The sequence below is a fragment of the Peromyscus eremicus genome, chromosome 3, assembly GCF_949786415.1.
Source record: "Peromyscus eremicus chromosome 3, PerEre_H2_v1, whole genome shotgun sequence".
In the NCBI taxonomy this organism is placed as follows: domain Eukaryota; kingdom Metazoa; phylum Chordata; class Mammalia; order Rodentia; family Cricetidae; genus Peromyscus; species Peromyscus eremicus.
Window position 1 is genome coordinate 85,400,697 of NC_081418.1, and position 25,526 is coordinate 85,426,222.

General features: G+C 44.5%; 1 protein-coding gene across 1 annotated transcript in view; it reads right to left on the minus strand.

Moving 5' to 3' along the window:
- Kcmf1 (potassium channel modulatory factor 1) overlaps window positions 1–25,526 on the minus strand; it is a 67,730-nt gene that overhangs the window by 17,984 nt on the left and 24,220 nt on the right. The window contains exons 2-3 of the mRNA XM_059258002.1: window positions 7,344–7,511; window positions 2,989–3,128 (exon numbers count right to left, since the gene is read on the minus strand). Of these exons, the coding sequence (XP_059113985.1) occupies window positions 2,989–3,128; window positions 7,344–7,511 (308 nt within the window). The remainder of the gene's footprint in view (window positions 1–2,988; window positions 3,129–7,343; window positions 7,512–25,526) is intronic.

Below are 25,526 nucleotides of genomic sequence, written 5' to 3' on the forward strand. Positions count from 1 at the left end.
TTTCTAAAAACCGGGACCCCCTTCTTCACCTATGTATGCGGCCCATACGAATGAAGGTGAAAGCATGCACCGAGTCTTGCGACCGTGCCTTCAGAGAGAGCCATCTCCCTCAGCTATGACAGGCAGTGTCCCCGGCTGCCACATGTAACCCCTCCCCCACTCCAGTCAAAGAACACAAGCCACGGAAGCCAAAGCGCCATCCCATCTGTTTTAGACCACGTATAATGCCATCACCTGGATTAGCCAATTCATTAGGCACTCATTAGTGCTAACTTTCCACTTTATAAGCACAGGAGGATCAGGCATGGTGGCACATGTCTTAAATCCTAGGAGTTGGTAGGCAGACACAGGCAGATCTCTATGAGTTCAAGGCCAGTCTGACCACAGATTGAGACCCAATCTTAAAAATGAACCAAAACAACAGCAGCAATAACCACTCAGCTTTAGAATAACTCCCATCTTTTTGCAAGGTAGATTTTGTTTTTTGACTCTCCCTTAATACAATGATTTTTTTAAATTAATTCATTTATTGTGTATGTATGCATGTGTGCTAGAAGTTGGAAGACAACATATGTGGGATCAAAGGCGTGCACCTTACCCTTTGAGCCATCTCAGACCCTCAATTTATCCTTTCCTTCTCCTTGATAGCAACTCAAAAAACTTCTACTAGAATGCTAATAGCGAAATTTCTCTTAAAAAAAAAGAAGTCCTATTATCTGATTTTGAATTATGAGAACTCAAAATAAATATTTTATCACAATCTATGTCAGATGATATTTTTCTGTCTTTTTGGTTTTTTTAGTTTTTCGAGACAGGGTTTCTCTGTGTAGTTTTGCGTCTTTCCTGGAACTCACTCTGTAGACCAGGCTGGCCTCGAACTCACAAAGATCCGCCTGCCTCTGCCTCCCGAGTGCTGGGATTAAAGGCGTGTGCCACCACCGCCCGGCTATTTTTCTGTTTTGTTTCCTGGTTTTCTTGCATTTCTGGAGACTGCACCCAGAGTCTCTTTCCTACTAAACAAGAGTCTGACCACAGAGCCATACCCTAAGCAGGGACTTGCTTTTAAAGGGTTCTTCGGTATACTCAAAATTAAGCTTTCTTGAATGATGAATCTTTTTTTTAAGATTTAATTTTTTTATTATGTATACAGCATATATGACAGCAGGCCAGAAGAGGGCACCAGATCTCATTACAGATGGTTTATGAGCCACCAGGTGGTTGCTGGGAATTGAACTCAGGACCTCTGGAAGAGCAGTCAGTGCTCTTGACCTCTGAGCCATCTCTCCAGCCCTTAAAATGCAAGGGGTTCTAGTTGTTTAATACAGAGGACCAGACTGGGGGGAAAAAGGGCAGAAAAGGAAAAGGGGGGGGGGGGGCTAAAGCTGCTGTAAAATTCACTAGCCACTTCAACTCACTGTGAGCATTTACTATGGCAACTGTTTACAGTGACAGGGCCTCTTGCCCCGCAATGGTCCAAAGGGATGCTGATTATTAGCAAGCATGGCTCCTAAATCCTACAGTGAAGTGTGATTGGCCTAGAGGACATGTGCTGTTAATGCTGCAATAATAACAAATTGGGCAGTTAGAAAAAGAAGACGCTAACACTAGCCATCAAAATGAAGGGGTTTACTCTTGAAATTCATGATTCAATTTAAAAATATCTGGTTTGGGGCTCAGTGGGTCAAGGTCCTTGCTGCCGAGCCTGATGACCTGAGCTCAATTCAATACCCAGAGCACATACAGCGATGGAGGGAACCAGCTCCTACCCTTCCCCTAAAATCAATCAATAAACATTAAAACAAAAGGTTTGGTTCAGCACAACAAAACATCGTGGGCTAAGTTAAACTCAACAGGAAAACAGAAAAACGACGACACATTTTCTACAGCAGTTAGGATGGGAACAGACTGAGTCAGGCCTCTTTCTGCTGTGACTAGGGTGACACAAGAGGAAGCCAAGTTATCTGAAAAGAAAAGAACCAACCAAACAGTGTGACGACAGTACTCTGGGGTTCCCCTTGGTGTACTCAAGTGAAATCTGGTTTAGGACCAGACGAAGTTAATCCAATCTTAGGAATTAGAAGCACACACTGTCAGCATCCATGGGAACAAAGGTTAGCCTGTAGCAGAGGCCTCTGGTCAAGTTTAAATACCTGCATGCCCTTGAGTGTACGACTTCCTGTCTCTGAACTTTATCTGTTTTGAGCACATCTAGAGAATTACTATTGGATGTGGATGCAAATTCTCCGCAATCGGGATCTCCAGTTGCACAAAGACACTTCCCTTTATTACTGTTAGCAACAGCAAGAAGGAAGAGCTGAGGGTTAAGATCTAGCTCACTTCCCCACTACAGTCATACCCTCCCCCTCCCTCCCTCCCTCCCTCCCTCCCTTGATCTGCTCTCCCTGTGAAGCAGTATCTTGACTGAGACTCACTTCTGCAGACTCTTGTGGGTGTATTTACCATTGCTTACAGTTAGAAAGAAGCATATTGACTCTGAGGTGAGGTTAAAAAAAAGTCTAGAAAGTTTTCAAGTTAAGACTTCGTATTTTATTCTAGGCCTTTTTGCTTTTCGTCACTGGGGGGAAAAGCAGGCAGGGAGAACTAGGAGGCACTGAGTTTTGACGTGGAAGCAGAGATGTGATCTGATTCGAACTAAGAAAGGCCCGAGCCGCAGTGTTCTGGACTGCAGAGGGAGCACTGCTTAGTTTAGGATACAACCAAAGAATGAGTTTCCCCGAGAAAAATTCCTTAAAGACACAGGCAAGCTCCGGGGCCCTTTCTACCTTCCCCTGTGGCCTTGGACGAGGCATCCCTGCATGTGTCTTGAGGAAAAGCAGCCTGAGGGCTCTAAAATTTGCTGCTGAAGGTAACTTACATCACTAGAGAAGAAGCTCATTATACTAAGCAAGAGGTGGACGCGGCGGCAGGCCTAGTGTCAGCCATGTCAGGAGGACACGGGCTGTCATTACATCAAGATGCTTCACCTACCACTTCTGTTGATGTTTCTGCGTGCTCAGAAGTCACATGTTCCTGAAGAGATGTTTCCGTGTAGCCCATTTTTCCACAATAGGGACAAGTAAAAGACTGGGGCTGCTCTACAGAGAAAGCTTCCCCACCATAGTACAAATCTGAAAAAGAAAACAGAATTCAACTGAGAAATACCCATGCCTCTTCTCAATACACAAGGACAATCACAGCACACAACAGTGTGAAGGGAAAGGTGTGGCCTCAAGTACCAATAACCCTACTCTCTTGGTAAGTGAGGTTTTGGCTGTTTTTTAAAATTAATTTTTGAGACAGGATCTCACGGTGTAACCCTGGCTGGCCAGGAACTCATCAATCTGCCTGCCTCTGCTGAGATTAAAGGAGTGTAGATGAGGAGTCTAAAAACTAAACCAAACCAAACCACTTTAAGAGTATCAGATTACAGTGGGAAGCCTGGCTTCAAATAACTCTGTTAACATTTCTAAAACCTTTCTTTCCACATAGGACTCAGCATACTCTTCCAAAATCTTTTCTCCAGATAGCACGTAAGAGGAAACAAAGCACACAAGTTTCCCCTCACCTATAGTTTCCAGGGTTTCCCAAAAGCCCACGGATACGGTTTGGTCCCTACCCTGCGGTACTACTGGGAAGAGGTGGAACCTTAAGGAGATAGGCCAGTTAAAAGAAAGGTTAAGTCACTGTTCAAGAGAACAGTGGGACCCCAGGCCCCCTTTCTGTTTGTTCTCCACCTGTCAGGAGACTGTTGTCTGTTCCTGCTAAAACAGATTATGCCACCATCTCCCAGAGCCACACAGCCAAACAATCAGGCTAAAACCTCAAAAACCAGAAACTGAAGTAAATCTTTCAAACCGACTCTCTCAGGTATTTTATCACAGCGATGGAAGGCTAACATCCTGCCTCTATACATACTTCAATCTGAAGCTGCTTAGTCTACATCTGGATCTCATTATAATTTTACTGTATTGTTTTTTCCTTCTTTTTTCTTCTCCCTCCCTCCCTCCCTCTCTCCCACCCTCTCTCCCTCCCTCCCACTCTCCCTTAGGTTTTTTGAAGCAAGGTTTTCTCTGTGTAGCCTTGGCTGTCCTGGCACTCAGAGAGATCTGCCCACCTCTGCCTCTCGAAGACTGGAATTAAAGGCGTGCTCCATTACCACTCGGCTTCCTTATTTCTTTATATACAGTGGTAACACTAATATTGGAAGAAAGAACAGAAAGATGTACCATGCACAAGGATGTAAGAACTCAGGAAAGAAAAGATGACCATGACCAATATACAAACTGTTAGCTGCAACTATCTGTCTATAGAATATGGATGGCATCCTCAGAGCAGGAAGCCTCCCTAGGCATCCAGCTCTGGTGGATGCCAAGTTGAATATGGTATAAGCACAATTCACTGCCCCAACAGTTCTCTGAAGAATGAACCAGAGTCTGTGGAAATAATCTATCTGCATCTTTAGTATCATTCTCCACAGGTAACCTAGAAAAAAAACCATAGCATCTTTAGTACGTTATCCTACTTCACTACAAAGATGTATTTCATTTTTTTGTTTTTGTTTTTGTTTTTTGTTTTTCGAGACAGGGTTTCTCTGTGTAGTTTTGCGCCTTTCCTGGGACTCACTTGGTAGCCCAGGCTGGCCTCGAACTCACAGAGATCCGCCTGGCTCTGCCTCCCGAGTGCTGGGATTAAAGGCGTGCGCCACCACCGCCCGGCGTATTTCATTTTTTAACATGGGGGAGAAAGCTCAATTTTAAGAGTCTAAGATTACTCTGTGAGAAGAGAATGATGAGCGGGGCATGGTGGCTATAAGTGAATCTAACCTAGAACCATGGAGACTGAAGAAGGATGACCACAAGCTCAAAGCCACTCTGGGCGGATAGCAAAACCCTGCCCAAAACGAGGGATGGGGGAGGAGAAGGAGAATATTAATTAAAAATATCACTCGTGTGTGTGTGTGTGTGTGCACATGCATGTGTGCACAAGTGTACGTGTAGGTGCATGTATATGTGTGTCTATGTCTGCATTAAGACTTAGAAGGTAGCTGGGAGGTGGTGGCGCATGCCTTTAATCTCAGTGCTTGGGAGGCAGAGCCAGGCGGATCTCAATGAGTTCGAGGCCAGCCTGGTCTGCAGAGTGAGATCCAGGATAGGCACCAAAACTACACAGAGAAACCCTGTCTCAAAACAAACAAACAAACAAACAAAAAAAGACTTACAAGGTAGATTTGTGGTAGTTAAGAATTAAGAAGGAAAAAAGACAAGGATGGTGGTGTGTTCCTGAAATATTAGCACCTGGGAGACAGACACAGGAGAAACATGAGTTCAAGGCTAGCCTAGGCCACAAAGCAAATCCAAGCAGCTTAAGTTGAATAGTGAGACCCTGTCATAAAAACAAATACCCAGTAGCAAATAACAGTAAGTAGCAAAAATAATTTATTTACCCAGTGAATAGCAAACCCCCAACCATGACATCCCTGGTAAAAGACTAAAAGCCTTTTCCCTGAGATGAGGAACAGGACAACATCTCCATTCTTGCTACTCTATTCAGTATTTCCCTCGAAGATCTAACTACAGTAAATGAAAGGTATCCAATGGAAAGGAAAAAAAAAACCCCACGATCCTAAGAATTCATGAGGTTAGAACTAATCTTAAATTACTAGTACTAATAAGCCAATGTAGCAACATAGCAAGCTACACAATTCACATATAGAATTTTTTCTATAACATTTACAACAAATATTCCAAAGACAAAATCAATTTAATTTCATTTACAAGAGGCAAAGAATACTTAGAAGTATATTTAATGAAAGAAATATAATTTATTCTCTGTTAACTATAGAGATATGAAAACTCTAAGATAAAGATATTTTATGTTTACAGATCAGATTTAGTAACAAAATAACAATACTCTTCACACAAATCTATAAGCTCAACATAACCACTATCAAAATCCAGTTGGTTTGAGAAAACTGGACAGTGTCCCGAGAAACTCAAGGGACCCAGAATGCTCAAAAGTCTGAATAGGAATAAACTCGAAGACTCAGAAATTTTAACTGTCTACAAAGCTTTGGAAATGCAAACATCACTATCATGAGCAGAGATTCAGATCAATTGAAGAAACTAAGTCCAAGCCAGGGGGCGGTGGCATACTCCTTTAATCCAGCACTTCGGAGGCAGAGGCAGGTGGATCTCTGAGTTTGAGGCCAGCCTGGTCTATCTACACAGTGAGTTCCAGGACAGCCAGAGCTACAGAGAAAGAAACCCAGTCTTGAAAAACCAAAAAATTAACAATAAACAAATAAATGGGTCAAAATAAGCCCTTGTTATGGTCAACTTATTCTAAACAGAAGAAAACTAATTAAAAAACAATGGATAGTTCAATGATCCCAGAAAACTGGATACCCCCATATAAAATGGAGCAGACTCTCTACCTCAACTCCAAGTGAAAAGAACTAATTTGAATCTTAGCACTTGGGAAGCAAAGAGAGGCAGGAGAATCTCTGTGAGTTACGGCCAATCTGACTACAAGTGAAATCCCATTTCAAAGGAAAAAGTAGCAATTTTAAGAGCATGAAAAGATCTAAATGCTGACAGAACTGGAGTCCTCAGACACACATCCCAGCGACCTTAGAGTGGGCTACGGGCTTTAGATGACACCAAGACACAAAGCAAGGAAAAAGAACAAACTAGGCATTTTAAAATAAAACTTCTGTACTTCAAAATACAGCACCTAGAAAGTGAGAAGATAACAATCGGAAGGGGAGTCAAATCACTCTTCTGAAAAGGAACGTGTATCATATATATATGACATATATATCACACTAGATATGCATTTAATGTACATAATATACATATATCTAATATATATATAACCAATATGTATACAAATAGCTAATAAGCATAAGAAAAAAAAGCTTAGATCATTAACTATCAGAGACCTGAAATCAAAACCACTTGACATACTGTTTCATGCCCATCAGGAAGCTATAATAAAAAAGACAGTTAACAAGTGTGTTGGCTAGCTAAGAAATTCCAGTGAGATGGATAGCTTTTCCTGACTGCTAATGTACTCTCAATAACAGTCGCATGCTATCAGCAACAGCAGTCAGCCTGATTTCATCACTTGTTTCCAGAGGCACTCTATCTCACTGCTCACCAGGTGTGGATTTTTTCAAAGGGTTTCTTAAGCAAACTATAACTAAGAGAAAGAAGGACAGAGGAAAGAATTTTATTTGGAATGATCTGAATCCTGGGATATGCTGGTGGGGATAGTTTCAAGCTGTTCTGCTTTTTCATACCCATACAAAGCCCTCAAGTGACAACCTCTCATTAGGAACTTACCAAAATCTACCCTCGTTAATATGCACTGCATCGGGTGGTCAGTTGTATGCCTGGTTGTCGTTGCCCCGCTTTCATAACAAGATGCACAAAGATCGTAATCGTAGCAAATTAAACACTTGTATCTGCGACCTCGAAAATTTCCTTTTAAACATGCATCACAGCTGACACCTATAAAACAAGAAGAAGCACCTTCAATTAGCAGCTAGAACATAGTGGAGCCCAGCCATCCCAGCAGTGGGGTAAACTGCTTGCTCAGAAAGGTCAGTTTATGATCCTAATGACGATGACGACACTGAGTTGTGTGTGCAGGCAGGGGGACTGCGGCGAACTTGAGGCTGGCCTTGTCAACAGTGAATTTAGGCCAGGCACATGGTGACAAACTGTCCGGGAGGAAGCTTCAAATATCTCAAGACACGTAAAAGCCCTTGCTATGAAGTGCCTTGTGACCAGAAAAGGTGTAGTTACAAAACATTCTTTCCATAGGGTCACGGTCCAGTTTTTGCCAAATGGCTCAAAAATGCCACCAAACACCAGGCAGGTATAAAATTTAAATTTTAAACAATAACACACACAAAGAAATGCCATAATCAGACTCTAAGTTCATATCAGAAACAGATTAGCAAACACTTAAATACTAATTCTTCAGCTGCCATCAACAATTCTTAGCATGTTCAAATGAAGATTAAACAAGGTGGCAGGCACTCTGGAAACAGAGGCACGAAGATCTCTGTGAGTTTGAGGTCAGCCTGGTCTCCATAGCGAGTTCCAGATCAGCCAGGGCTACACAGTGAGACCCTGCCTAAAGAGAGAAAGGGAGGCAGGGGAGTTGGGGCACTTCAAGAGGCAGATAGCAGATCTGTGAATGAATCAAATGATTAGAGTTCAAATGTTTTAAAATTTAAATTGGGGCTGGAGAGATGGCTCAGGTTAAGAGCACTGGCTGTTCTTCCAGAGGTCCTGAGTTCAATTCCCAGCAACCACATGGTGGCTCACAACCATCAATAATGAGATTTGGTGCCCTCTTCTGGCGTACAGGCATATTGTATACATAATAAATACACATTTAAAAAAAATTTAAATTGAAAAGTCAACAGGCAGGCTTAACAGTAGAAAATGCCTTTTATTTAATATATGATACACTTGTTTGTGAAGAAAGCTCATATATAGCTGAACTCAAAATGAAATACTAGATGAGTGTGTTAGATAAGAAAAGACGCCCAGCAGTGGTGGTGCACACCTTTAATCCCAGCAGAGGCAGGTGGATTTCTGTGAGTTCAAGACCAGCCTGGTCTACAAAGAGAGTTCCAGGACAGCCAGGGCTACACAGAGAAACTGTCTAGAAATACCAAAAAAGAAAAGGCAGTTTAACAATCTATCAATGGTATTACTTCACTCCAAAATAGAAAGGCATACTATTTTTTTGAAGCAATTTATGATTCTACCTAGATTAGTCAAATTCACAGAGAAAGTAGAATATTGGTTATCAAAGCTTGGGGAAAGGGGAACAGGGAGTGTCTGTCTACTGAGTAGAGTTCCAGTTTGGGATGATGGGAAAATTCTGGAGACAGATAATGGTCATGACAACAATGTGAATGGACTTAGTGTCACAATAAAAGGCAGGCCATGGGGATGGGGGGAGACCTATGAATAAATCTAGTCAAAGACAGGAATCTCTTTATGAAGCAAATTAGTAAAAATGTATTCAAAGGCATTAAAGATTTAAAATACAATTTAAAAATGTGGGTGCTAGGGAGCTGGCTTAGTAAGTAAAGTACTGACTGCACAGGCATGAGGGAGGACCCAGGTAAAAATGTGGGTGCAGCAGTGCCCACTCAGTCCTAGGATCCCTAGGATTTGCTAGTCAGCCAGTATAGCCAGCCAATCCGTAAGCTCCAGGTTCAGTGAAGGATCCTGACTCAAAAATAAGGTGGGGAAGAGATCCAAGATGTCCAAAGTTGACCTCTGGTTTCCACACACATGTGCATAAGCATCAGCACACATGCCATCATGTACATACACATAAAGCACACAAATACACAGGAAGGAAGGGGTGGGGATAGACAAACTAGGCCACAGAACAGAACTGAAAGTCTAATAATGGATGCATGTATTAAGACCATGAAGGCAAGGTCAGTACAGAGCAGTGGGAGGAGGAACAGCAACCAAGGTGCTGAAAAGCTAAGGACCAGCTCAAAGATCACTGTGAGAGAGCAATGTTTTCCTCCCCCAAGGCACCACAGGACCAGAGGCTGGAAGGCAGCCGCGAGAAGAGGACTTCAAGGGGACACCAAGCTAAGCTGGACAGTGCGGGAGTTATCTGTTAACTCTCCATCTTTCCCACACATGGGACAGCAGGTAAATTCATCTACATCAAAACCAACGCTTCGCTTCATATTCTAACATGCTAGAGGGAATGAAAGGCCTCATACTTGTTATGTACAATGTTACAGACAAAAGTCTGGTATTTAGAATATGTTAGGAACTCTTACCCATCAATAAAAAAGTAACCAACAGCCAACAGAAAAGTGGACCATTATCAAGGGGCACCACAACGAACAACAAACCTAACTACTACAGGAAGAGATGCTTAATCTCCTCAGTCACCAAATACCACAAAACCATCATTAGCTATCATTTTATAGCTAGCAAAAGTTCTATGCTATTAAGTGCTAGAGGGACAAGGAGCTGCAGAAGTAATTCAGACCTTACTGGTAGGTGTTCACAACAAACAACACAATCAATTAGTCACTGTTCTATTGCTGTGAAAAGACCCCATGACCAAGTCAACACCCCCGCCTCTCCCCTCAAAGACAGGGTTTCTCTGGGTAGCCCTGGCTGGCCTCAAACTCAGAGATACAACTGCCTCTGCCCCTGCTGGCACTAAAGGGGTGCGCCACCCTCACCCACCATCCAAGGCAAATTCTTACAAACAAAAGCACTGAACTGGAGGCTTGCTTATAGTTTAGAGTCTTAGTTCATTATCACGGCGGCATCTACGGTGCTAGAGTAGCTGAGAGCTACCCTGACCCCAAGAAGGTAGGCAGCAGGAAGAGAGACACTGGGCCTGGGGGCGTGGAAACTCAAAGCCCATCCCCCAGTGACACATCCTTCCAAGCAGTTCACCAACTGGAGGCCAAGCAGCAAACAGGAGTCAGTCCACGGGACCTTCTCACTTCCACCACCACACTTCCCTCAAGCTGCTGCTATTAGTAGCTTGTCACAGCGACTTGTCATAGAGTATGTTCAAGGTACTGGGAGCACAACAGTGCAAAAACACTGTCTCGCCTCTGTGAAGCCAGGCAACGTGCGCCCCAACCCCCATCGTATACAAATGTGCACATGGATTTGTACACACGTGCACGCACGAGCACATGCACTAGCACATACAGGCACACACATACAATGTAATTTAACAAAATAAAACAAGAATGGAGAAATAGCTTAGTGGTTAAGAGTACTCCTTGTTCTTTAAGAGATCCCAAGTTCATTTCCCAGCATTCACAACAGGTGGCTCACAACTGTCTTTAACCAGTTCCAGAGACTCCAGTTCGATGAGATCCAATGTTTTTTCTGGCCTCTGTGGGCACATGCACACATACCCACATACAAATATTAAAGACACAAAAACCGTGGGGTTTATTGATTACAGTTATTTTTATTTTCAAGATTTTTAAAAAAGACTTATTTATTTATTGTGTATACAGTGCTCTGTCTGCCTACTTGCCTGCACACATCTTATTATAGATGGTTGTGAGCGCCAAGTGGTTGCTGGGAACTGAACTCAGGACCTCTGGAAGAGCAGTCCAGTCAGTGCTCTTAAATTAACCTCTAAGTCATTTCTCCAGCCTAGTTTTCAAGATTTTCGTTATTTTTAATCCTGTGTATGTGCGTGTGCATGCATACCTAATGTCCAGAGAACGCATCAGATCCTCTGAAGTTAGAGTATTAGGCGGTTGTGAGGCACCTGACTGACAAGGGTGCTGGGAATCAAACGCGGGTCCTCAGGAAGAGCAGCAAGAGTTCTTAACTGCTAAGCAATCATCTCCCCAGCAGTTCCTTTGTTTGTTTTTGAGACAGATTCTCATTATGTAACCCTGGCTGTCCTGGAACTTACTATGTACACTGTGGTGGCTTTTGTCTACCAAGTGCTGGAGTCACACGGTTTTGTTTATAGTTTTTTAAAGCACTACTAAAGTAACACTACAATGACCAAGGCTATTCTCAGCACAGTCTTGGACCAGGGAGGTGGCTCGGCAGGTGGACGTGCTTGCCACGTGTGCCTGACATCCTGAGTTTGATTCCTGGAACCCATGGTGGAGAGGACTCATTTCTGAAAGTTGTCCTCTGACCTCCAACATGTGCTGTGGCACAAGACCCAACACGCACGCATGCACGCACACGCGCGCACACGCGCGCACACACACACACACACACACACACACACAGAATTTTTAAAATAAAAAGAGAAACCTGCAGTCCTTTGAAGAGGACCTGAGATAAACAGGAAACAAATCACACTAACTTTGCAATTAGCAGAAATCAGGGTAATTTTGCTTAAGGAAGAAGGAATCTGAGACAAATGTTAACACATTACAACGCTTACATGCTGAGAGTATGTAGGGAAGCTTCCCTGTTTCTACTTGAGGAATCAGAGGAAATAAAAGTTGGAATAAAAATAAAATAAACAATAAAAAGGTCTTACAAAAGGAGAAAATATTTCAGGGGTTCTATTTTTGAAAATACTAACTTATTTATGTGTATGCATCAGGGAGCTGCAGGAACCGGAAACTAGGGGGCTGGCTCTTTGAGGGGCTCTATTACATCACCCCTGCTTCTTGAGGAACAACCCTTTAAGGCAGCATTAGAGAAGAGGAAGAGATGGGGGCAGGGAAGACAGTAGGGGAGGGAGGTGGACATGATCAAAGTACATTATGTACAAACATTTCGACCCAGGGAGGCCATGAACTCAAAATCCTCTTGCCTCAGCCTTTGGAACAGCTGGGATTAAAGGCCTGTACCATCAGTCCAGGTTAAGAATTCCTCCAGGTACGTGCTTATACATATCATATGTCTTTTCACAGGGTGACAAGTGTTCAAATCTGGCTAGCTCTTCCTAGGCACCTTCTTTCTGTCAGTTCAAATAGGGCGGGATTTCTCAGCTGTTTGCAAACTGACGTCTATTACATTCTTTCAGAGCTTTGCCATCTTCTTATCTAAAGCTTTCTCATCTGGCCTCACCCCTTCAGAACACTGCAGAGTAACAATCAACATTATTTCCAAATACATAAGCTTTTCAATTTCTGTCTTCTCAAATATATAAAGAAGTCTGTAAGGACCTGTTTAGCATGAGAACCAATAACCTGTGGCCCATGACATTAGCACATAGCTGAATTCTTAAACACTACAGCTCAGTGTACTACACTTAAATCAACACAGAAACTGTCACCAAAAAACAAGGTGCAAAAGACACATATAATGATATAAAAGACTGCCATAGTGGTGCACGCCTTTAATCCCAGAACTCTGGAAAGTTCAAGGCCAGTCTGGTCTTTAAGCCAGGGCTACATAAGGATTCTGCCTAAAAACAAAACAAAAAAACAAACAAAACCAACAAACTTAAAGAACTAAAAACAGTGGGCGTTGGTGGCGCACGCCTTTAATCCCAGCACTCAGGAGGCAGAACCAGACGGATCTCTGTGAGTTCGAGGCCAGCCTGGACTACCAAGTGAGTTCCAGAAAAGGCGCAAAGCTACACAGAGAAACCCTGTCTGGAAAAACCAATCAACCAACCAACAAACAAAAAAACTAAAAACACCCCCCCAAACCAAACAAACAAAAAGACAGTAAATACTGTATATATATTATGTATGTAACTCGTGGGGGCCAGAGGCCTACCCCAATGGCCAACCCACCTACTTTTTGAGACAAGGCCTTTCAATGAACCCAGCTTGAATTAGAGATCCACCAGTCTCTGCTTTTCTCTCACCCTGACCACCGCCCTGGGATTATCTTTAGATGTGTGAGTGATTCGAACTCAGATCCTTGTGCCTACAAGGCAGGCAGGCACTTTACCAAAAGTGAGCCATTTCTCAGTCCCCCGTTCCCCCCATGTAAAATTTAAAATATATAGTAATACTACATCGTTGTGCATGGTCATATACACAGCTGGAAAACATGCTAGTGTATGTGTGGCAAGAATCCATCAAGAATCCACCACCATGGGCTGGGTGTGGTGCCTCACACCTTTAATCCCAGCATTTGGGAGGTAGACACAGGCGGTTCTCTAAGTTTGAGGCCAGCCTGGTCTACAGAGTGAATTCCAAGACAGCCAGTTCTATAAAGAGAAACCTTGTCTCAAACATACACACACACACACACACACACACACACACACACACACACACACACACACACACACACACACACAGAGCTTTCTCTCACCAATGAGAGCCCATTAATGAGACCAAGAAAGGGTGCAAGCTGGGAGTGTGGCTCAGCGGCAGAGCACTCGCACAGCATGCAGAAGGCCAGCTTCCATCTCCTGTACTACAGAACAAAAGAGGGCACAAAGTACAACCTGCTGTGTGTACAGCACTGTCCTGTACCATGCACTGGGGGAGACACACTGCCTCATCTCAGCCTAGGGGAACCTGTAAGAAGCTTTTGGTTGGTTTGGTTTTAGAGATAGGGTTTCTCTGTGTAGCCCTGGCTGTGCTGGAATTCATGGAGATCCTCCTGCCTCTGCCTCCAAGTGCTGGGGTTAAAGTGCACCACCACACCGGTTGAGAAGCTTTGTTTCTGTAGTGTTGGGGCTGGAACCTGGCGACTAAGTCCAAGCTAGAGCAAAAGATGACTTTTGGTGCCAATTATGACTTGTTTTATAATAAGATATAAATGGGTAAAACAGATGACCTAGCAAATTCATCATTAAAACGATGCCCCCCCCCCCCCCCCGCTTTTTGAACCCAGAATTGGATTCTGAACCTCAAACTCGTCTAATTCTTGTAGAAACTATTCAAGTTTCCAGGTCACTGAGTAGCTCTCCCATGTGCATATGAGCTTGGTACACTAAGAACCCCAGACAGTGTAGACGGCTTGACCACAGCATCCAGCAGCTGTCTAATATGCTGTCTGGCTACACTGGCCCAAGGCACACAAACAGCAGTAGCAAGCCTACATCTGAGAGGCTGGCCACATTCATTCACCAGTGAAAAATGTCACCACAACATGAGGAATGAGGAACTGTGTTCACTGTTGAAGCATTAGGAAGGCTGAGAACCACAGCTCTACACTGTCCTATGCAATAAGAGCACTGTGAACCCATCGGTAGCTAAGTGGGCCTAGTGAGAGCTGGTGACCCGAGCACACCTGACCTGGCGAGCCCCGAAGCTCTTGGCATTCAAACAGCACCTCCATAAGGAGGAACCAGGGCTCCCTGAAGACATGGGTCACACCAGGGTCTGGGGAACAGCAAGTACAGGAGACACCCAGATCTATAGTGAATGACCCAGAAAAGAATGATGGGAGCATGTAAAAGAGACACGGGAGACAGTCAAGTGTGGTGGCGAGTGCCTATAGTCCTGGTTCTCAGGAGGCAGGAAGAGGATCCAGGCCAGCCTGGTTGGTCTACATAACAAGTTCCAGGCCAGCCGAAACCAGACACTGGAGCATCAGAAGGAAAAGTAGCAGTAACGACATCAGGGGAGAGTCCATGCTGACAAGAGCGGAAAGCCCAACAGGGAGAAGGAAACATGGAAAACTCTTCCTTACTGTAGATGGAACTGAGATCCCATCCCTACTTCATTAGGTCTGGTGTCATTACTTAAACGGGTAACCCTAAAGTGAAATTCAGTTCCTCAACGGCCCTGGACACACTTACACACTCATGGGACTATGGCTACTGCCTCAGACCCCGAAGTTCTGGACAATGGTATCTGAGACTGTGAGTCACAATTTTGTGAAAATAAGAGCTAGAATGGTCTCAAAAACTTACCCTGCTCCTTTTTGAAACTTTTAAAATTTTGTAATGGAATTGGGACAAAAAGAATTTCACAAGGGTGAAAAGAATGAAATGTCACAGATTTAAAAACTAGACAGTGGAATTAGGAGAATGGAAAAAGCTGAATTCTAGTCCTGGAAACAGGAAACAAAGAAAACTCAATTTAAGAGACACCAACAAAACGCCTGCACTGGCAGTGTGAGGTACTACTCCAACCAGAGCAACCAATGAAAGGGGGAGACGGACAGAACTTCCCGAGACAGCTACAGTCTAAGCTGTTTCTCCAAAATTATATTCTACCCAAGTGGAGAACAGTTCATCCACTAAAGAACACAACAGGAGTTCAAAGCATCACTGACAGGAATAAGGTGTGTGAATACAGTCAGGACAGGGGCTAGGTCACATGGAAGATCAGAAGGAAGAGGGAGGGAGGGAGGGAGGGAGAGGGAGAGGGAGAGGGAGAGGGAGGGAGAGAGAGGGAGGGAGAGAGAGGGAGAGAGAGAGAGGAGAGACAGAGACAGAGAGAGAGAGACAGAGAGAGAGACAGAGAGAGAGAGAGAGGGAATAAAACACCAAAGGAGAGCCAGGCGGTGGTGGTGCACAACTTTAATCCCAGCACTCAGGAGGCAGAGGCAGATGGATCTCTGTGAGTTCAAGGCCAGCCTAGTCTACAGAGTGAATTCCAGGACAGCCAGGGCTACACAGAGAAACATGTCTCAAAGAAATAAAAACAAGCACACAAATAAAAAACCGCCAAAGGAGAAAACTGAAGAATAGTCCAGGAATTCCAATAGTGGAGACAGAGAAAACCACCAATGGAATAATAATTCACGAAACCTTTCCAGAAGAGAGAGCACGAACTGTCAGACAGAAAGTGCTCTAGGAGCTGGAGAGATGGCTCACTGGTTGAGTGCAGCCTGCTCTTCTAGAGGACCGAGTCCAGTTTCCAGCACTTACTTCAGGCAGCTCACAACCTCCTTTAACTCAAGCTCCGGGGAATCTGACGCCCTCTTCCGGTCTCCACCAGCACCTACACCCACACACATGAATAAAAAATCTTAGGAAGGAAGAAGAGAGGGAGAGGGAGGGAGGGAGGGAGGGAGGGAGGGAGGGAAGGAAGGAAGGAAGAAGAAAGAAAAGAGAAAGAAAAGGCATCCACTGAGTACTCAACCGTGTGGATAAAAAGGACCTTCTACCAGTTTCCAGGAAAGATAGGTGTAGCTAGAGTTTTCCTGCCTGGCCCACAGTCAGGACAAATCTCTCTCACCTGCCAGTCCCACAGCCACTCAGACCCGATCAAGTAAACACAGAGACTTATATTGGTTACAAACTGTATGGCCGTGGCAGGCTTCTTGTTAACTGTTCTTATATCTTAAATTAATCCATTTCTATTAATCTATACCTTGCCACATGGCTCGTGGCTTACCGGGATCTTCCCATGCGGCTTGTCATGATGGCGGCTGGCAGTGTCTCCCTCTCAGCCTTCTACTTCCCAGAATTCTCCTTGTCCCGCCTATACTTCCTGCCTAGCCAATGGCCAATCAGTGATTTATTCACTGACCAATCAGCAACACATTTGACATACAGACCATCCCACAGCAGATAGGGAATTTAGTAAAGGTTTCCCACAGAGATCAAGAATTCTAGCTAGGCATGGTGGTACATGCCTACAGTCCCTGTACCCAGGAGGCTGAGACAGGAGGATCCTAAGTTGGGGCCAGTCTGCAATACATACCAAGACCTTGTCTTAACAAAACAAAGGCAATAAAAAAAAACAAAGAAACAAAGAAACAAATAAATAAATAAATAAAAGTAAATCTGACGTTTTCGATATGACCACTAATGTGCCCTGATGCCAAGACTCCATATTAAAGCTCTCCACCCAGAAAAGTCACCATTCAAGTATGAGGGTAGTTAGCAGACACGGACATCTGAGAATATTTCCTGTAGGCCTTGACACTTTCTTTGGAACTACAGAAACCCAAAGAGCAACAGAGTTGAGTAATGGTGCAGGAGGTAGAGACCCTTAGATCCCATCTGAAGGAGCAGCAATTCAAGTCACCAGGAAGACGGTGACATGGCAGATGACAGCCACATGAGGTGGCTATTCCACTCGAGGCCAGAGGCAGACACAGTTGAACTCAGGGTTGGAGGATGGAGCTCAGCGGCAGAACATTTGTCAGAACTTATGAGGCCCTACCCTCAGTCCCCAGCACCAGCAAACAAGCAAGAAGACAGAAACCAAAGCCTGGCTTCAAGTGATGTCGGTCATCACCCAGATCCCGAGGCCATCTATCATTACACTGAAGTGTAGCATACAGAACAGACACAAATCAGAAATGCAGCTTCATTTTCACTGGTGAACATGTCTGAAATAACAAGTGATCTAGACTCAGTAACAGACACTACCCGTATGTACTATCTCAGCTTACCACGCTGAGCATGCTAGCCCAGGCTGGCTTCTTTACACGAATGCATGTGCACACATACATGAACACACGTGCACACATACATGAGTATAGTATGTATCATCACCGGCACTACTTTCACAGTCAAAGACAAGACGCTTAGAGTAGCTTACAAGATTGCAAGGAGGGTGCACCCAGCTCAGCTCAATCCAAACCAGTCATGTTCTGCCCTTTTGGTTTCACCTTTCACACTGCGCACGGGGGACCTTCCAGTCTAGATTAAGTGCCATGGTTTCCTTTGAAAAAAAGTCACTTGTGGGGCCGGGTGGTGGTGGTGGCGCACACCTTTAATACCAGTACCCTGGAGGCAGGTGGATATCTGTGAGTTCGAGGCCAGCATGGTCTACAGAGCTAGTTCCAGGACAGGTTCCAGAGTTACAAAGATACCCTGTCTTGAAAAAAAGAAAGAAAGAAAGAAAGAAAGAAAGAAAGAAAGAAAGAAAGAAAGAAGGAAGGAAGGAAGGAAGGAAGGAAGGAAGGAAGGAAGGAAGGAAGGAAGGCGAAAAAACAGAAAAAAAAATTATCTGTGCTCTCTCTGTATTGGTGACTCTAAAGCAGGCCCCATGAGCAAAGATGAAGTGTTGCCAGTGTTCCAAACACATGTACAAAACAGCTCAGGCATGAGTTACAGTGCTGCTGGCTTATGCTGGTGAACGATGACAGTCTATACATTATGATCTATAGAATATGTAATTTTAATTACTTGTATTTCAACAAGAATTGACACAAAAAAAGCTATAGAATAATCCTGATGAAAAGGTTCTAACCAGAGGCCTCTAGGAACCTAATGTTGTATTTATTTCGTTTAGGAGCACAAATAAAAAGAAGTGACCAGGGAAAGGGCTGCAAGTGGGGGGGAGGTGGGTGTGTTACATAAGGACCCTCGCAGCCATGGGACGGTCTGCATTTCACTGCAGCAGTGCACGTGTCCACATAAGGACCCTCGCAGCCACGGGATGATCTGCATTTCACTGCAGCAGTGCACCTTTCACAGCTTTTCTTTTGTTTTGGTCTTGGTTTTAGGGACAGGGTTTCTCTATGTAGCCCTGACTGTCCTAGAACTCACTCTGTAGACCAGGCTGGCCTCAAACTGTGACTCCTGGGATTAAAGGTGTGAGCGTGATACATGCCCAGCTGTACACGCCCAGATGTATCACAGTTTTAATACTGTACTACTGTTCAGTTACTGGGAGATTCTTATGCACTATTTTCATAACTACATATGATTACAATTAACTCAAAATAAAGAATTTAAAAAGTGACTACACAGTATGTGTGTACATATAATATATATTTTCTCTTTAACCCGAATACAGAATGAAGCCCTGAGAATGTGGCACAGGGCTGGTTTCTTATCTGGACTTGGCTGGTCTCCCCTGTTCACTGATGAAGTCCCCATGCTCCCTCTAGGAGACAGAGGACTCTGTTTGCCCCAAAGGAGTGTCCTGCTTTGACCTGGGAGCTGGAAGTGGGCCACAGTGAACAGCCACCTTCTGACTACAGCCTAAAAATTCAACCAATGACAGTCCAGCCAAAGTCCAGTCCAACCAAATCCTCCTCCCTTACTTAGTGTGGGGCCTCAACTTCCAAGGTCCTTGTAAAAGGACTTCAAAGAGTAAGTAAGGAGCTCCCAGGGAGGCTGAGGGCAAACTGCTCTGCTTCCTTCCCCAGGAGTGGCATCAACAGTGTAACTGTCCCTTTTCTCTTTGGGGGTGCGGGTGGGGCTATCAGCTCCAAGTTTCCCAACTGAGCAATGGTGGCTTAGCTTAGAAGAGGAGTACTGTAAAGCTGCAGAGAGCAAGAAGTTGTTGAAGACAAAGTATTTAAGTTCATGACTGCAAAGATGCTCAAGAGAGGGGCCTATCTAATAATGCAAACACTTAGATCCATGGATGTTTGTTTTAGCCCTTTGCCCCTTTTAACAACTTCTTCCTTCTTTTAAAAAAAAAAAAAAAAAAAGACGAAGTCTGGCCTGGAACTTACTATGTAGATCTGGAATTCACTATGTAGACCAGACTGTCTTTCAACTCAAAGAGGTCCACTGCCATACCCAGCTTATTCTTTTTTAAGTACATACCCTCTAGACATTCTTTCCAATGCAAGACACATTTCTCACATATAAACATAAATGCTACATTCAAAAGGCTGGCTAGTCATATATTTTTCACAACCAAAAGATAAAATTCTTCAAGTCTATGAGGGCATTTTTATTACACCTTGGAAGGCAAGGCCTTTCTAAACAACTGAAACCACCAATGAGAGCAAAGCGGATGAGAAGGAGGCATTCAGATAGATGCCTCCTTGGTAATACGAGATGGATTCCTACAGTCCTCTGGGATTTGCTTTTGTTCGTAAAAAGATCAAGCAAAGCTCATGAAAATCTCAATAGACAGCCAGGCATGAACAGTAAAGTGGACCAGCACTACAGATCCTCTGCATCTCAACTGATCTGTGCTGGATTAAGACACTCTCTGCCTACCCGCCCCCCAAAGGGTCCCACCCGGGCAAATCTCTTTGTCACCTCCCACAGGTTAAAGCCACACTGTAGGCTTGCCCTATAAGCCAACAACAACTTTTTAGCTTTCTCATGGTTACAAATCTGCCATATTGGATTACTTGATGGCAAGGTCCTATGCTAGACTGCTCCCCTTGGCACCCCTCATTTGTAAGGTTCAACTCTTCTGAAGACCGGAAAGCTCAGGGAGCCCTTCCTGAGCACGTTTTAGAATTCTCTTTGGGAATGCAAATCTGTGCAGTGAGCCAGGGGTCTGTCCAGAACAAGGGAGTACTTACTAGTTCTATACGGCATCTTCTTCCCTACCACGCCGACTGGTGTCTTCTGCTGCTGAGGGAGGAAGGGAGCTGGCGGGAAGGCGAAAAGCAAACTGGAAGGCCAGCCTCACACTGGGAATCTCCTGCAAATGTCTTTTTAACCTGGGACATTCTACTAAATCTGTGAGGGCTCCTGACGCCTTCAGTCTTTGTTTCCCTACTCTGCCATAGTTCTTCGGTCTACTGCATTTCTCTTTCTTAGTGTGTGGCAGCACATGCCTGTGATCCCAGCCTCAGAGGCAGCTAAGGTGGGTTCCTGTGAGTTCCAGGCCAGCCAAGGCTATATAGTGAGGCCCCTCACAGCTCTCCAGAGTCCTCCAAGGCCTGTATTCTAATTAAATTAGTATCAGCTCCCTGACCCCTTCCGATACTTCTCAAGTTTGGATAGCAGCATCACGAACTCCTCCCAGTCTTCTGCTCCAGATTCCTTTCTTGAGCCAGACTGAAGTGATTCTGTGTTTCCCTCTACCTGATTCAGTTTCAGTGATCTTCTGACACTGGGCATTTTGAGTTGGAAATACCATCACAGCTGGATAAAGCGAACTCATCAGCCTCTTCTGAGAATTCACCTTAGAAAACACTGACGTGGGAAAAGCACAGGGCAGCAGGCACAGAATGCTGTGTCACACCTAAACAAACCCGCTGGAAATTTACCCCCTTGAAATGTGCCTTCCTAGTGACTTAGAAACTTACAGAAAACTCCAATCATCTAGCAGTTCAACAGGGAACTGGTTCCAGGACAACACCTGCCCAAAACCCACTACGTACAAGTCTGATATATCAAATGCAGTGTTTACATATCCTGATGCCACAGATCACCTAGAACACCTATTAGAACACACTGTAACTGATATAGACAGTTGTTATACTGTTATCATTTAGCTCAATCCTTGCACCAAAAGGGAAGAGGGGGCATATATGCTCAGCACATATACATTTTTTTTAAATGTTAGTATATTTTAGTATTTTAGTCAGTTGGGAGAACAGCGGGCCAACTGTATAAGCATGTGCGTAAGATCAGCCAGGGTTGTGGGTGGGCAAAGGAGTGTTGAGCATGTGCGAGACCTTTGGGTTAAAGAGAAAGGCAAGAAAGGGCAACTGTGGCAGGGAGACAGATTATCCAATTATCCAATATTCGTGCATGAAGGCATCACAATGAATCACATTATTTTAAATGTGTTTTAAAAAAAGAAAGGGAAGAAAGGAGCCAGGCTTTGTGGCTGCAACCCCAGCACTTGAGAAGCAGAGGCAGAAGCATCAGGTCATCCTTGGTACACGAAGGGTCAGAGGCCAGCCCAAGCTCTACGACAGCACTGAGACAACAGAAAGCAAGCTGCAAGCTCAGGCCCCACGACAGGTGTACGAGCTACTCGAGAGAGGAACATTTTACTGTGACCACACCATCCACAAGAGCTGCTGCAGCTCTCCTGCTTTTAAAATGGGAAGCAAGTCTAGCTCATGCACTGCCTGAACAGACAGACCTGGAAACTATGTCCTGATGGCTTCTTCGGCACAAGAGCCTGGAGCAGTGCTGAGGGGATGGGAGAGCCGCCTCCCTAGCGCTGGGACTGAAGGCGTGCGCCAACACCACTGCTGTTTTCTTAGGAAGTTGTCTCCAGTCATTCCCATGCCTACCCTGAAAGGCATGGCACTTCCTCCACCTCTTCTCTTGGCAGCTGCCTCAATTCTCACCTAACCTGGACTGTTTTGTCTTAAATTAGAATTGTTCTCAAGCTTAAAAACAAAACAACACAACAATAACAAAACGACAGGGCTGGAGAGAAGACCCAACAGTTAACAGCACCCAACCTGGTGGCTTACAACTATGTGCAATCCTAGTTCCAGGGGATCTGATGCCCTCTTCCGGCCTTTGCTGTCCAGAACCCATGGGCACATAATACCCATACAGATTATATATAAAATGTTTTTGGAGACAGGGTTTCCCCTGGCTGTCCTAGAACTTGCTCTGTAGACCAGGCTGGCCTCCAACTCACAGAGATCCACCTGCCTCTGCCTCCTGAGTGCTGGGATTAGAGGCATGCGCAGATCTCTGAGTTTGGGGCCAGCCTGGTCTACAGAGCAAGTTCCAGGAGATCCAGGGCTACACAGAGAAACCCTGTATAAAAGTGTGTATGTGTGTGTGTGTGTGTCCTGGGTGAGTGAGGTAGTATGCTTGCCTAGTGTGCACAAAGCCATGGGTTTGATCCCCATTACCACATAAACTGGATTTGGGGGTACAAACCTATACAAACTTAAACTTGCTTTGAAAGAATTTCTGCATTATTTGTGAGAAACTGGTACCATCTAAATCAGAGGCCAAATGATTTAACCAGTCAATAATTCCGAATCGTCTGAAAACAGGACAATGCTACCTGACGCAGAACCATCAGCACTAGGAGAATCACAATAATGCCATCAATTCTCTCAGCTGGGGGAGAATGCAAAGCCTCCAAAAGTGACAGAGCATTCTAGACGATGCCCACTGAAACGAGCTTGGTCACTGTGGTTCCCGACAGGTACTGCCCAGCTGCGGGAGGCACTCAGTACTGGGGGCTTTCCTAGCACCCACTGAGCACAGTGCCCAAGTGCTGCCTTGCCAAGCATAGGAAATGGCATGAAGAACTGTCTAGCATCCCACTGGCGACTAAGCCTCCCCAAAGACATTTAGGAGCGCTTGTTGCTATTATAGAGGTCCCAGTTTCAGCTCCCAGCACCCACACGGTAATTTACAACCACTCATAACTCCAGCTCTGAGGGGATCTGATGCCTTCTTCCCAGGACAGCAGGCATGCATGCACATGGTACCTACCCAGATATACGTTCAGGCAAAACACTCATACATACAGAAGAAAATCAATCTGGAGGAGGAAAAGATAACTAAAAACATACACAACAAACTTAAAACTTCAACAATTATCTAAGCACAGGGACCGGAGATGGCTTAGCTGTTGAGAGCGCTTCTGCTCTTGCAGAGGAGCAGTGTTCGGTTCCTACCACTCCCACCAGACGGCTAACAACCGGGTCACAGCTGCTTGTAACTCCAGTTTGATGGGGGAGGGATTCCCATACCCTCCGGCATCCTTGGACATTTGCACACAGGTGGAGCACATAAGCTCACAGGTACACATACATACACATAAAAAAAACTTTAAACAAATTATCTAAATATAACACCTATTTCTATTTTTTATATAAACACAAAACATTTTTCCAGTTTTGGCGAGCATTTGTTTTCAGATATTCTGCTGTGATGGTTAATTTTACGTGTAAGCTTGAACGGATTAGGGTATACCCAAAAACTGGGTAAGAATTTTTCTCATGTGACAATGAAGATGGGTGTGTTTCTCTGTACACATGCATGGGTATGTTTGCCTGTGTATGCACACAGGTGGAGGCCAGAGATCAATGCTACTTATCCTCAATTACTCACCAACTCATTCATTCATTCATTCATTTTTGATTTTTCAAGACAGGGTTTCTTGGTGTTACAGCTCTAGCTGTCCTGGAACTCAGTTTGTAGAGCAGGCTGGCCTCGAACTCACCAACATCTGCCTGCCTCTGCCTCTGGAGTGCTGGGATTAAAGGTGTGTACCACCACTTCCTAGCTCACCTCATTTGTTTGTTTTGGAGACATCTCTCTTGCTGTGGGATGTTCTGTATGCTCTGAATGTGTTGCTCTGATTGGTTAATAAAGTGCTGATTGGCCAGTAGCCAGGCAGGAAGTATAGGCGGGACAAAGGAGAGGAGAGGGCAGGGTAGTGGAAGGCTGAGTCAGGGGACGCTGTCAGCCGCAGCCAGGAGGAGCAGGATGTAAAGTAGCAGGATGTAAAGTACTGGTAAGGCACGAGCCACGTGGCAAGGTATAGATTTATAGAAATGGGTTAATTTAAGATATAAGAACTAAGAGCGAGATCCAGGAAAGGCACAAAGCTACACAGAGAAACCCTGTCTCGGGGGGGGGGGGGGGATATAAGAACTAGATAGCAAGAAGCCTGAGCCATGGCCATACAGTTTATAAATAATATAAGTGCCTGAGTGATTATTTTAAAAGTGGGCTGTGGGACTGCGGGAGCTTGGCAGGACCTGGAGAGAAACATTCCAGCTACACTCTCTATGTAGCTCTACCATAGAACTCACTGTGTAGACCAGGCTGACCTCAAACTCACAGAGATCTCCCCATCTCTTCCCTCCCAGGTGTTGGAATTACAGGTATACTCCACCTATTTTTTGAGATGGAGTCTCTCACTGGACCTGGAGTTCATACTGATATGGCTAGGCTAGCAAGGCCCCAGGATATGCCTGGCTACTGACCCCATAACCCTAAGCTGATGTTACAGGTGTGCACTGCTGCATCTGGGTTTATGTGAGTACTGGAAAACTAACCGAGGGCCTCATGCTTACATGGTAATCACTTCATCCACTCAGCCATTTCCTGAGGAGTGCTCCACCACTGAGTGACACTCCTAGTCAGTAAAAAGACTTACTATTTACAAATGTTTCATTTTTCTACGAAGTTTCCAGTCTAGTATCTTTATGATCTTTGATTTTTTTTCACTTTTCATTTGTAAGAGATCGGGTCTGACTACATAGCCAGCTAGCCTAGCCCGAATTTCCAAGACGCTTCAGCCTCAGGAGCTCATTTCCACACTCTGTAAAACAGAATGACTTTTCAATTTCTTTTAAATCCAAAGTAATGTATTTTAACTAGATGGAGATTCTTATCTACTACACTGTAATGTCTAAGGCAGTAAAAACATTACGTTCATGAGGTTAACTATTTCAGAAAATCAACAGGTATTGAATATGCTGTAAAAATAAAGGAGGCCCTGGCTCAAACTAGGTTAAGGACTGCTAACTTAGTTTAGTGGACATCAAGAGAACTTA